The sequence below is a fragment of the Sapajus apella genome, unplaced genomic scaffold (assembly GCF_009761245.1).
Source record: "Sapajus apella isolate SASKATOON/1434 unplaced genomic scaffold, GSC_monkey_1.0 scaffold90, whole genome shotgun sequence".
Taxonomy (NCBI): Eukaryota; Metazoa; Chordata; class Mammalia; order Primates; family Cebidae; genus Sapajus; species Sapajus apella.
Window position 1 is genome coordinate 8,577,330 of NW_022437030.1, and position 13,753 is coordinate 8,591,082.

Genomic DNA, 13,753 nt, shown 5'->3' on the forward strand with positions numbered 1-13,753 from the left:
TTTCAAAAATTCCTCTTCCTGAAAATATCAGTAACTAATTTCAATGAATTGTTTTTAAACCAGTATAGAAACAGAAACAATATCTTTTGGCTGAATTTTTTTTCAGGATTTTTCTTCTCAGGGGAGGAGTGCTATTTTGTTTTTGTTGTTGTCGTTGTTGTTTGTTGTGTATATATGTATCAGTCATGGCTGGGTCTGTTTGCTGTTTGCCATTCAATTAATGATTCACACCAAATTTCTAAAACTCCCAATTACTACATAAGCTCTTTCACAATACAGATTGACATAAAACAGGGGGTACAGACCCTGAACTTCATTTTCTTACAGTGGCATCTCTTTAAGATGTTTCTTCTGCAAAATTATACTGCATCTTCATGGCACAAGATACATGAATTCACACAGTCCAGCTGGAGTTAGCAATATCTCCTGGCTGTGTCTGGATTTCTATGTGTTTAAAATATGGTTCTGTGAAAAGACCCGGAATCAGGAGGTCTGAAGTCTAGTTCTTCCTCTGCCACTTACTTGGCTGTGTGATCTTAGACTTGCTTCTCACCTCTCCAATATCCTTATCATTGGCCTTAAATAAGATAAAGCAGAGGGGTTTAGGAAAACTCCCAAACACTCAACAAATGCTACAAAATTTTACTATTATTAACACACTTTATTAATTTTAACTCTAAGCTGACATACAATGCTGGCAAAGCAAGACCTTTACATTCAGTCTTATTTTTTATTTTATCCCAAAGTAGTTAATTCTTTTTTCTATGCCACCTTTTTGACAAGAGACATCAACACTCTCATCTGGGGAATTATTGCCTTTTTATTTTCGCCTCCTGATGCCAGAGTTGCTGTTGACAATATGTATTCAGGCAAGGCAGGGACTCACTGCATTTCACAATCAGATGCCGTGCACACTACTTCCGTCAAAACAATTAGTGTTCATTTCGGCTTTACTCCATGAGACCTGCAGTGACTGATCAGTATAAATTATAGATGCATCTGTCCAGATGCACTTGTTCATTCATGCATAGATTTGAGGAAATTTTATTCTTCTCAGTTCAAAAACAGTCACTAAAAAAATCCATACTTAAAAAATATAATTTAGCACATTTTCAACTCTGTTATTATGCACATGTGCTCACTCATTCCTTCTGGGATTTGAGGCATTTGAAGTTGATTTGGGGCATTTCCAGGTTGTTATATTTCCCCCTGTAAAATCTGCTGTCTTTATAAATCATTAGAAAATCACATTCATTTTTAACCCAAAATAATGAAATGCAGTTTGTTTTCCTTCTTTTATTGTTTGTTTTTTTGTGTTACCTGCATGCAAGCTTATTGTGAATCCTACATTCTTTACTCTGCCTGCACAGGAACTTCAGTGCATTTGAAGCAAAGCAATAAGAGCTTCAAATAAGCAATGTGGATTAGTACTCTCTCTGGTGCAGATAGGCTTTTGACTGTTTAATTTGTTTCATATTTGTTTTAATGAGCAGCTAGAGGAACTATCAGGCATGTTGCACAGTACAACAAAAGAATCTGTATCATTTGTTTAAAATACTTTAGGTGGAATAACTCCCTTAAATATAACTGGGAGGGTCTATATTTGATGGCTTTATGTACTTGCTTCAATAAAATTCTGTGTGTACACATATACAATTGGGGCTTTTTCTCCGAAACTAAATTAATCAGTGCTAAACAAAGCAATGAAAAGCTGCCAGGGTGTAGAAACCCAGGGCTGCTGAAGTGGGAGACTGCGAACCATCAGGAGGACAAAAGCAAATTCTACTGCAGCTTCCCTCAATCAGAATTTCCAAGAAACAGACATCTTCTCACCTGGGGTTTCTGCCAGACAGAGGTTGAGATTGGCTTAACCCACTGACTTTGTTTTGTTACAAGAGTCCCAAAATAACAAGAAGAGTAGGCACATTTCATATAAACCATTTTTAGGAAATCCCATTAACAATCAAATGTTGGCAAAACAGGGGAGGTTTACGGTGGGTGCAGCCTCTGCCTGGGAAGAAAATATTAAATCAAGGTCTTGCAGGGCTGGGAAGCCAGGGGAGATATGGCAGGACTTCCTCCCTGGGAAACATTCTAATAGCAGCTACAAAAACCATCAAGCAACGTTGAAGACAATAGAAAAGGTATCTTCACATAAAACATACTCTTTTGTTTGTTCATTTTTCTTTCCAGAAGAAGAAAAATGCTGAGATACCTTCATAGTCCTACCTCCCAATTTCCTTCCCCACTGTTCCTCACCCTCTTTTCTTTCTAAAAATTGTGTTGCTTTTCTCAAATCCTAGAGAGCAAAGACAAGAAGTAGGCCTGGAGGCCCTGCACACAGCATTGATACAGCAGAGATCTTATAAATCAGCTGAAAATCAATAATTCCTATATGGTAGTTTCTCCTTTGCAACCATATCACCAAGGGACAGGGCTAATGCTTTTTCTCCACCACCAGCCCCCTTTTTCTGCCATAAAATTTTTTTTTTTAATTCTGCTTAGGAACAAATGGGCAAAGTTGCTGAGTCAGTATTTCGACTATCTAATTTTATTACTTTACAATTGACATACCTTCCCTCTGGAAATGTTTGCAATTAATTAATTAGCAGTAATCTTCCCCAAGGGATGAATTTAATGAATACTCTCCAATTCTTACTGTAAAAAAAATTCCTTAGATGTATCCAAGCCGCAAATGTGTGGATGGTTCCAAAGTGCATTTTGAAAAAATCAAGGGATCTATTACTGTGATTTTTTTTTATCACTAAGTCAATCTAGTGAGGACTATAATTCTTTTTCTAACTAGGAGTTTCCCGGGTTGAATGTAAGGTTTCTCCAAGGTAACAGCAGTCAGCAGCAGCAGCTGTGTTTGTTAGTATTTAGAATGGAGCTTGTCCTCATGGTAATAATCTCTTAAGAAGAGGAGTCTCTGGTTTGTGGCCTCTTTAAGCTCCTTGAGCATTCTACAGAATGTGTTTTTAAAACGGGGTGTGAAGAGCTAGAGATGTCATTCTAAAGAGATCACTGGCTCCCAGTGACCAGTCGCCTCTGTAAGGTACCCCTGGCAAACTTGGAGTTGAAGGATGCTCTGTCCAGGGCCCCAGACCTTGCCTTGCCTCATGCAAGAACCCAGAGCCATTGCTATCTTCTGGGTCACAGGCTCTCGCGTTTCAACTAGACAATAAATCTGGGCCCTTGAACCAACCCCTATGGCTCCTAGGAGGAGTTACAGCAAGGGCCTGGGAGACCATTTTAAAAGTATAGGACCGGGCGCGGTGGCTCACGCCTGTAATCCCAGCACTTTGGGAGGCCGAGGCGGGTGGATCACGAGGTCAAGAGATCGAGACCATCCTGGTCAACATGGTGAAACCCCGTCTCTACTAAAAATACAAAACATTAGCTGGGCATGGTGGCGCGTGCTTGTAATCCCAGCTACTCAGGAGGCTGAGGCAGGAGAATTGCCTGAACCCAGGAGGCGGAGGTTGCGGTGAGCCGAGATCGCGCCATTGCACTCCAGCCTGGGTAACAAGAGCGAAACTCCGTCTCAAAAAAAAAAAAAAAAGTATAAAGCGCCGTGACCCCATAAGTGAAAGGCAAGGCTTTCTGAGGTTTCTGACCTGCAAATCCCACCGGATCCCTGCAGAGCCCTCCGAAGACCTTCCCCTACCAGATCTGACAGCCCCTTTTTGTCTCTAGAGGTCTCAGATTGGAGGCTCTCAGAAGGGCAGCTGGGGCCTGAGTATTGAGCCTTCAGATGTGCAGTCTACAGTGCTCACAAACTGCAGATGCCCTGTGGAGCGGGGGCACGCCTAGAGGACTCAGCCCCTTCCTAGGCAACAATGAGCGCCCCCACACCACCGCCCACCCATCAGTGCCCCTTTGAAGACCCCTGGGATGGAGTAAAGGAGTGGTCAGACAGCCGTGCCCAACCGGGCATCCTCCAGGAGCGCTCCACTGCGGCTCTCCAGCGCCACCCCCAGCGGAGCGCAGCAGCTGCAGCCCGGCCCGGGCGCCTCCTTCGGGCTCCCTGGCTCCCCTGCGGCCACTGCGGGCGGCGCACGCGAAGCAGCCAGGCCTTGCCTTCGGAGGAGATGCCCAGGGACCTTAGCAAGCAGTCTGCTGACGCCAGGGATCGGAACTGGCAAGTTTCCCGACCGAATCTGAGGGATCCCGAGCCTCCGCCTCGAGGGGGCGCTACCCAGTCTACTGGAGGACCAGGAGGCTGCAGAAAAGCCCCAAGGTCAAGGTTCTGAGCAAGGCCAGGGCTTGGAGAACCGGAATCTAGCCAGAGTCCTGGGGAGGCTGAGGCGGGGAACCAGATCCCCGAGGACAAAGATGGGCGGGCCACTGGGATTCACCGACGCTGCCCGCTGCCCGGAGCTGCTCCAACGAGCGCCAGGCCTGTGGCTTGAACAAACTTTCCTGCAGCACAGGGGCGGAGAAGACGGGCTGGAGGCTTCTCCCCCGGGCCTCTGCTCTCCTCCACCTGCCAGCGCTCAGCCTCCGCCCAGCCTTCTCCCACCCCAGCTCCCTCCCCCTCCCCCGCGTGCTCTGCTCACTCAGACTCCTGTCTCCCCTCTCCCCTCCTCCTTCTCCCTATTGCCTTTCTCCCCCACTTTTCTCCTGTCTCTTCTTTTGTATTCTCTCCTCCCTCGCCGCCCCGGTTGCCTCTCGCCTCCTCCGGGCGGCAGGAGAGGAGGTGAGCGCGCTGCGCCCGGGGCCTGCCCGGCGCAAAGGGAGGCGTTTCTCCTACTTCTCCCGGGTAATTTGGAGAGGCTGTGTGTGTGTGCGCGCGCGCGCGTGAGCTCCAGGCAAAAAGGGGTAGGATTCAGCGCCGAGCAGAGAGGGTCAGGGTCTTTGACGTTCCTCGCCAGCTGCACAAACCTCCCGGAGCAAGTGTGAGTGTGGGTGAGAGTGCGCGCGCGCGCAGGGGCTGGCTGCTCTTGGCACGCTTGGTGGCCTGGGGCCCCGGGGCCCGGGGTCCCGTCTGGCGGCCAGGGATTACGGTGACGTCACATTGAGCCTCTGGCCACCTTGGACTGGGACACCTCCGGAGCCTCTTAGCCCCGCGCCGCGCCGCGCCTCACTTCGCCACCAGGCGCCTTTGGGAACCCGCATCTTCTTCCTTCCCCTGCCCATCCATGGGCCCTTCTGTCTTCCGGACCCCACGGGCCAGAGGGGTGCCTTCCAGAGCACAGGGCTCCGCAGCCGGGCTGCCCTCAGCTCTGCCTCCACTCGGACCAACCAGGCGGAGGAACCGGCGCTGGGCACCCGCAGCCGTGTAAGGAACTGAGACGCCGCACGACTGGGGGCGAGGAACAGCTGGGCTGAGACGGAAACTCGAAAGGGAAGAGGGAGGCGGGCCAGGGACAGCCATCATGTCCTTCCCGCACTTTGGACACCCGTACAGCGGCGCTTCTCAGGTAAGAGGCGCCTCTATCGGGAATAGGGGACAGACTAGGTGGAGAGAATGCCTAGTGCAGGGCGCCTGCCTCTGATCTTCCTCCTCTGTGTCTTGGAGGAAGCCAGAGGGAGCAAGGACTAGGGTAATGTGTCACAGCCTCCTCTGACATCCCCAATCCCTAAATGAGAACGTTTCGCCCTGGAGTGCACGCTGGAAAATCTTGTGACCCGAAACATGGGCACTCTGACCACGCGCTCAGTGAGGTGGGTGGGATCACAGGAATCTCCCAGTCAGGCCTTCTCCTATACAGAAGTCTGAGGTGACTGGGAGTGTCTTAAAGAAAAAGAAAAAAGAAAAGACTTCTAGGCTAGAACGCTGTCCATCTCATCATATTGCTGTTCATTTGCTGGCCTCGGCTCTTATCCTACCCCTTCTTTGGGCGGGCCCAAGCTCTCCGGTTCCCTCCGTTTTCCAAACCAAAGTGGATGTTGTGCGATGACAAGGGTTTCCTGAAAAAGTTCTGCGGACACCCCCTCCACTGGTCTCCAGTTTCTCTGTAGAGTGTATTTTCCTGATGTCTAGAGCCGGCTCGACCTTTGACCCGCTGTGTGATCTTAGACAAGTCTCATACTCTCTCTGATCCCAGCTCCCTATCTATAAAATGGGATCAGGAATGAGACATTTATGACGGTTTCTAAGGCCACCTTCTAGTTTTGCCTTTGCAAGGTCCTGTGAGGAGGGTGGGGAAGAGGGCTGAGGATTTGGTGTCTTTAGTTCGGGTTTCAGAACATTCACATTCTCTGGACCCCCTGGAGCTCTGGGGCCTTCCAATGCCCTAGGCAGATCTAAAACGGCAGTTTGGTTAAAATGCCTTTTATAATTTCCGCCCCAGCACCTAACAGAATGCTCAGCCCAGGTAGCATTTAGTTAATGCGTAATGAAGGAATGAATGAAGAAGCAATCTGGTTTTTTCCTCTTTGCTTCTAGCTCCCGCCAGTGGAAGGTGGGGGGGTCTCTGACCTCCAGTGACCTCTTTCTCGCCCCTGTAGTTTCTGGTGTCTGCAAGTTCCAGCACCACATGCTGCGAATCCACCCCACGCTCAGTCTCAGATGTGGCATCAGGCTCCACCCCGGCGACCGCTCTCTGCTGCACACCCTACGATAGTCGGCTGCTGGGCAGTGCGCGACCGGAGCTGAGCGCCGCCTTGGGCATCTATGGAGCCCCCTACGCAGCCGCTGCAGCTGCCCAGAGCTACTCTGGCTACCTGCCCTATAGCCCGGAGCCGCCCCCACTGTATGGGGCACTGGTGAGTACAGGGGTGGAGTCCCAGGGGCGTGAGCAGCAGAGGCATGTGAAGTCCGGAGAAAGTCACAAAGAGACGCACAACTCCCAAGGAAAGGAAATGGTTAGGACTGTGTATAAGGAGGGAAAAAAAAAAAAAAAACAAACACAGTACCTTACAGTTTGCAGAACTTCATGCTGCTTAGAAAACAATTGCACTTCTATTAATTCTGTGAGGTAGGTAAGTCATCACTAATCTCAATTTATGAATGAGGAAATAGAGGTGCACAGAGGCTCAAATACTTTACCCAAAGTCACAGAGATGCAAAGGGTCAGAGAAAAGCTCCTGAAGGAGAGTAAAGCAGGAAGTGCCCCAGCTCATGCGTGTGTTGGGGAGGGGCGGGCAGGAGGCACAAGCGGCACAGTAATAACAGCAGCTAATATTTAACGACTGCTTATTCTGCACCAGGGATGCTGCCAAGCATTCCACCAACATAGTCTTCTTCAATAACCTATAAGAACTACTATCCCCATTTTACTAAGGAAGAAATTGAGGCACAGAGTGGTTAAGCAACTGTGCCCAAGGTCACAGGATCATTGCCAGTGGCCATACTGGGATTTGAAACAAACCCTTAGCGACCATTCCATGTGCTCCCTCCCCAACTGTAGTCCTGAATTCTCTTTTTCTCTCCTGCCAGAATCCACAGTATGAATTTAAGGAGGCTGCAGGGAGTTTTACACCCAGCCTGGCACAACCAGGAGCCTATTATCCCTATGAGCGGACTCTGGGGCAGTACCAATATGACCGGTAAGGAGCTAAGTGACTGGTACTGAGTCTTTCCTCCCCCACTGCCAAGGTAGGGTGGATGGGGGCAGGGAAAAGGGAGGGAGCTGGACCACACTTCCAGGCCACAGACTGCCCTCTGCCTGCAGTTCCTTGTTCCCCTTCTAGAACTAGAGCCAGATTCTCCCCCACAGGTATGGTGCAGTGGAATTGAGTGGCGCAGGTCGCAGAAAGAATGCCACCCGGGAGACCACCAGCACACTCAAGGCCTGGCTCAATGAGCACCGCAAGAACCCCTACCCCACTAAGGGTGAAAAGATCATGCTGGCCATCATCACCAAGATGACCCTCACCCAAGTGTCCACCTGGTTTGCCAATGCACGCCGGCGCCTCAAGAAAGAGAACAAGATGACATGGGCACCCAAGAGCAAAGGTGGGGAGGAGAGGAAGGCAGAGGGCGGAGAGGAGGACTCGCTAGGCTGCCTAAACGCTAATACCAAAGGTATTGGAAACCTTCACCCCACCTTAAGGGTATTACAAGCCACCGGGCAGTTTGGTCTTTCAAAGCTGCCCTGTGGGGTAGATTTTCTGGAAGGTCCTCAGGCTTACCCTTGCACTTTCTAGCCTGTGCACTTCCCTGTAGCTGCATTTCTCTGCCCAGCTGGCATCTTCTAGACATCAAAGTGTTAAGTCCCAAAGTCCTTCCTGCCTCACTCAAGCCAAAATATCTCCCCAGTTGTTCTTTGTTCTGCCAGCCTGTTTGGATTTCCTTTGCCATACCTGTCACTGTGAGAAAGTTTATACACTCAAATACCCTCTCTAAAATGCCAGCTCCACCAGAAGTCTTACTCACTGCCATGTGCCCTACACACCTAATATCTAAATGATGGCAGGCACCTAGTTGGCCCTCAGTAAACATTTGCTGAATTAAATGATATAACAGCAGCCACTTGTAGATGTTGAGATTGAGTAAAAACTGCTCCCTGGTTTTTCACAATTGAGGCACTGAGATCCAGAACTCAGGCAGCGCCAAATGGTGTTTCCTTGGCTTGGCACTGCCCAGGAGAGTAAAGGGTGGGGACCGGGTAGGGCAGGAATTCTTTCCCACGGACAGACGGCCAACAACACCAGGGCAAGTGCAAGGGGTGGTACGACAGGTCTGGTGAATTACACCGCGGATGCCCGCAGATGCCCTCGGTGCAGGGCGCGGTCTTGCTAAAATCTTCTCAGGGATGGGCATTCCTCAGATTTCCCTTGAGCCCTGGGGCATTTCTCACTGGCTCTTGATTTCCTGCAGAAGTTACTGCTAGCCAGGAGGCCCGGGGGCTCCGGCTGAGTGACCTGGAAGACCTGGAGGAAGAAGAGGAGGAGGAGGAGGAACCTGAAGATGAGGAGGCAATGGCCACAGCTGCGGACAGGCTGGCAGAGTTCCGTAAGGGCGCGCAGTCGCTGCCTGGGTTGTGCGCTGCAGCTCGAGAGGGCCGACTGGAGCGCAGGGAGTGCGGCCTGGCCGCTCCTCGCTTCTCCTTCAATGAGCCTTCCGGATCGAAAGAAGCTGACTTCTTCGCGGCGGAGCCAGTCAGCCCCAGGTTGACCATGCATTACCCGTGCGTGGAGAAACCGCGCATCTGGTCTCTGGCGCACACTGCAGCAGCTAGCGCTGTCGAAGGTGCACCCCCAACCCGGCCCAGGCCACGAAGTCCTGAGTGCCATATGATTCCCGGACAGCCTCCTGCCTCTGCCCAGCGACTCGCGGTTCCCAGAGACTCCGCGTGCGAGGAGACTTCCTGCATAGCCAAAGCCTTTGGAAACCCCAGGTTTGCCCTGCAGGGACTACCGCTGAACTGTGCGCCGTGCCCGCGGAGGAGTGAGCCTGCAGTGCACTGCCAGTATTCGTCTGGAGCAGAAGGTAGTGGGCCCCCAACGGCGCTGGGAGTATCTGTGCAAAAGACACACACCTACCGCCCTGCCCGGCAATTGCACACCCCTTTGCCACTCCTGTCTGCCCAGGTCTCCCACAGACCTGACGGGAGACTCCTTCACAGCACTCTTTCAGACGGAAGCTTAGAGATAAAAGTTCTAGTACTCCCTTATTTTAAAGCCAAATAATACACTCACAGGGAGACTGTAATTACCTAGAATCACTTAGCCGTTCGAGAGATGGACAACCAAGATCTCCGCATTCGTGGTCAAGTGTACGGCCAAATTCACCAGGTGTGCATCACCATGCCCCTCTAGCACAATGGCCCTTGTCCCCTGCCTGCCCTTCACAGGAGACCCCCTGGTCCCCCGCTGTGCTGCTTGGATAGTTTACTAGGGTTGGGCAGGCACAAGGGCTTTTGGAGAAGTCTGAGACTGCGGGCCAGACGCACACCATAGATTTAAGGTCAGTGCCTAAGTCTACTTTGCAGCCCTCACTCTGTCCCACCAAAACCCCTGGAGAGTTGTAGACATGCCCCTGTGCTCAACAACTTTAGGCCCCTGGATTGGTGCTGTCCCTGGAGAGCACTCTGCCAAGGGCTCATCCCCAGGCAGGCCAGTGACTGCCAATCAGTGTCCCCTGATGCTGGCTGATTCTTTCACTGTGTTAAGGACCTGGTGGAAGGGAATTTCATCCACAAAGGGACATTCCCCAAGCATGAGGCAGCCTCCAGCAATTACTGTCAGATTCTGCTCTTTGTAGTAATTTCTCTCAGGATTAGCTACTGGCTTAGAAAAGTGGGTTACACTGTTATTTGAATTTACACAACGGATCCAAACATTACCTCTGGCAAGCTAATTGCCTCTAGACCCTTTGCTTGTCTCCAGAAGAGACATGGCCAACGCAGAGGTTTCCTAAGAATTTCCACTAAGCGGCCTTTGGGTTTTAATCAACCTTTCCTCTCTCAGCAGGTTAGCGCAATGGCTGTGATTTGCGGAAGAATCTTGGAAATGGGCCCCACATTTCAAATTCATCTCCAGGTTAAGAAGCTGCCAGACCTTGTTAGGGACCAGAAGCTCTCACTTTGCCTAAGAGACAGACACACAAAAACCCTCCTAGCAGCTGTCTTTGCACGCAGAGCTGGGGTCTTGGGCAGACTTGGACGTTAGCAGACCCCATGGAGGAGATGGCAGGGCACCTTGAGGAAGGCCAAGTGGGAGGCTGGGCCAGTCTGCCCCACCCACCGACTCTACCAAGTCTGTCTTCCTCCTCTGGATTCAGCACGGCTTCCTCTCCTGCTCACCCCTGTCTCTCACCCTCACCCGCCTCACTTTAACTTCATCGCTCACCCAGCCACTAAGGACCGTGTGCGTCTTATCCCACTCCCAACCCCTTGTGTCCTTAAAAATAATCTGAACCCATGCTGTGTGGCCTATCTTTGCCAGGGGTGCTTGGAGAGGTCGGGGTGCAGGCAAGGATGCATTGCAGCCAGGGGTTCTTGCCACAGCGAGGCCTGGCCTGCAGACCTCAGTTCCTATAGTAGCTGGGAAAGAAACTGGCAAGGTAACCTACAAGGCCGTGGGCCTTCAGCCCAGCGGACTAGCTGCTGCTTAACCAGCCTGCAGAACCAGGCTGACCACATCGTGGGTCATGCGCATGGGAGGTGGTGGGACCTGTCAGGATGTTTATCTGGAAACTGCATCTGTTTCCGGGTTTGTATTTGGGTTGTAGGTTTACTGCGGGGAGGGGTGATGAGGACCGCTTTCCTCCGGTCAACCTGGACCTAATGGCAAGGTCGGGCAGCTTGCAGGTCAGTGTGAGGCAAGTGGGGGCATTCTTCCCGTTTTATCAAAAGTGTCACCAAACACTTCCGGTACAGGCCAACCAATGGGAGCTGACGAGCATGGAAGGGGTCTTTGTTCCCCCTGCGACCCGTGTCAGGCGGCTGGGATTGGGGGTAAGAGATTTAAAGACGCCCGAACGATGCCGGCTGTGGAAGGCTGCCTGCGTTCGCGTCCGGGTCTAGTGGCTTTGGCTTTAGCCTGGGAGTGAGCGCACTGCTGCTCGCGGGGAAGCAGGGATCCGGGGCACTGTCCAGTAGGCGAGCTCGGGAGAGCAGATGGGGAGGGAAGGCAAGAGGAAAGGCAGCTGGGTTGTGCGCCCAAGGCCCGGATCGCTGCGGGAGCTGCGTCTCCAACGCCGGGTCCGACCAGGCCAGGCCTTCCAGACCAGCGTAGATGCCAGATCATCAGTTACCGAAATCCCGACGAGCAGAGTCCGCCTCCTGGGCAGAATTGAAGAACTTTGGAGGCCGATGAGAAGAAATATGGAGGTTGGAATTTCTAGGGAAACCGAAGCAGTGCGCCACTTCCCTCTTCTCTATGGAAAAGACCCTTTGCTGTCGAAAGGGACTTTAGAGATCATTAATTACAAAAACTGCAAACCTCCTCTAATGATGAGAAGGATAAGCCCAAACGGGAGGGCTGGTGACCAGTTCAGGGTCACAGCAGTGCATGGTGAAGACCAATTCCAACTTTCCACCAGGGTAGATGTCCCTTTTTCGGTTCCCGCTCCCCGGACAGAACACCCGCGTGCGCTTCCTCTGGGAGACCCCCTCTTTGCTTTCGTTTTGCTCCTGGGCAACAGCTGCTCCCACCCCCAACCTCCCCGGGGACCCTCCAGTCGCCCTCGCTGACCCGCGGCTTAGGGTCCGGAATATTAAACTGAGAAAAGATAAACATTATTTCCAGTCGGCTTTGCGGGATTAACGCTTGTAATAAAGAGCATTAGCTGGAGGTTTCTTTCAAGGCGTACTCGACCCCACCCCCTACTGGGGGACCAGGTAGACCCCTCCGGAGACTGCAGAGGTGGCCGAGGTTTCCTAGGTCCTCCAGTTTAGAGTAGGGCACTAGAGAGTCATTTCATAGAGGGGAGAGAGATCCTTAGAATCAGAGTCAACACTTGGAGATGGGAAGCTGAAGACCAGATTGGAGAAGGGACCCCACTAAACTCAGTTCACGTGGCTGAGCAGGGTCTCGGATCCAGAGGGTGGGGGTTAGGGGGAATCTTACCTGCACACAGCCTCCAGCCATTCAGCCTTAACCAAGGGAAAGGAGGCCTTCCCATGTGGCCATACCTCACCACCCAGGACCCCGGGAGGTTTTCTTTCCAGCTGCAAGAAGCATCTCTTGCGTGGGTGGCCTAGCCTCTCCCTGCCTTCCCCAGCCCAAAGTGGGAATCTACAGCCTAGGGTTATCCTGAAGGTCTGGTTCTAGTTAGCTGGAGACAGTGGGGTGTGAGAGGGGCTGAAGGGTAGCCTGGAATCCCAGAAACGTTCTTTTCCTTCACAATTGTGTTACGACCTTATCACGTGGCTTGGACAAGCCCCTTGCCCTCCTAGTTCTGCCACTGTAAAATACAGGGATGATCTATTTCTCTATCTTGCTGCTCAATGTCTCCTCCAGAGCTGATGGTGAGCTCCAGGGGTCTGGGAGAAGGGCCTGAGAATGGCACGTCTGAGCCTGTGATTATCCCAGCCTCAAGCCCCCAGAGGCAATCTGTTCCCACCATCTCTTCGCCCCCCCCAGAGCCTCCTGCAAATCTCCCAATATAATCTCCCAGAATCATATTTTGAATACAGTCTTGATTAAACACCAGAGCAAAGGGAGGGAGGATGCAGCCCTTCTCTCTTCGGCTGAGCCTCCTGGTGCCCACAGACAGCTGGACGGTGAGCTCTGCAAAGTAAATGTTGGTAAATGCAGAAAGTTGAGGTTCTCAGGTTTGTAGGATGTATAGAAGCTGGACCTTCAAATTCCTTCTATGGCTAAAGTGGCCTTTCCCTCAGCGGGGCATCAACCAGGCAGTAGGCCCTCTGGAGGAGAGGGGAAGCCACCCAGAGGAGCACCTCACCGCCCGCCACCAGCACACCCAGTGTCTTCCTTTATTTCTCTCCTGCCAGTGTCAGTAGATGGACATTGGATTCACTAGATGATCTCTGTGATCACTTCTAGTTTTAAGATTCTATGATCCTGGTACTGATAATAAAAACTTCTAGAGCCCTTACCATGTGCCAGGTGTCTTAGTCCATTTGAACTGCTATTTTACAGAGTACCATAAATTGGGTGACACATAAAAAAACAGAAAGGCGTTTCTTACATTTCTGGAGGCTGAGAAGTCCAAGGTGTCAGCAGGTTCAGCATCTGGTGAGGGTCTGCTTCCTGGTTCACAGACAGCACCTTACTGCATCCTCATGCCATCAAAGGGGCAAGAGAACCCTCTGAAGTCTCTTTTGTAAGGTCATTAATCCCATTCACGAAGGCTTCATGTTTGTGATCTCATTATCTCCCCAAGACCGCAGCTCCA

The 13,753-nt window shown here is 51.4% G+C and overlaps 1 protein-coding gene across 4 annotated transcripts; it reads left to right on the plus strand.

The window, feature by feature from the left end:
• Positions 1-4,045: 4,045 nt before the first annotated feature.
• On the plus strand, positions 4,046-10,814 carry IRX6 (iroquois homeobox 6). 4 transcript variants are annotated; one of them, XM_032255744.1, is made up of 6 exons: positions 4,046-5,423; positions 6,454-6,711; positions 7,385-7,494; positions 7,665-7,972; positions 8,768-9,379; positions 10,360-10,814. In XM_032255744.1, exons 1-6 carry the CDS (start codon positions 5,379-5,381, stop codon positions 10,365-10,367), a joined length of 1,341 nt encoding a protein of 446 aa, XP_032111635.1. In that variant the 5' UTR covers positions 4,046-5,378; the 3' UTR covers positions 10,368-10,814. The 4 variants fall into 4 exon arrangements, 2 of the variants coding, with proteins under 2 accessions (XP_032111635.1, XP_032111636.1); XR_004261960.1 differs by having other exon boundaries at positions 4,335-5,423; positions 8,768-9,684; XR_004261961.1 differs by having other exon boundaries at positions 4,335-5,423; positions 8,768-9,684; positions 10,363-10,814.
• Positions 10,815-13,753: the final 2,939 nt, after the last annotated feature.

Bases quoted from the DNA above. Each gene is read 5' to 3' on its own strand.
- IRX6 (XM_032255744.1), top strand. From the start codon at position 5,379: ATGTCCTTCCCGCACTTTGGACACCCGTACAGCGGCGCTTCTCAG. The intron at 6,712-7,384 runs GTGAGTACAGGG...CTCTCCTGCCAG, and splicing joins CCCCACTGTATGGGGCACTG to AATCCACAGTATGAATTTAA. The intron at 7,495-7,664 runs GTAAGGAGCTAA...TCTCCCCCACAG, and splicing joins GGGCAGTACCAATATGACCG to GTATGGTGCAGTGGAATTGA.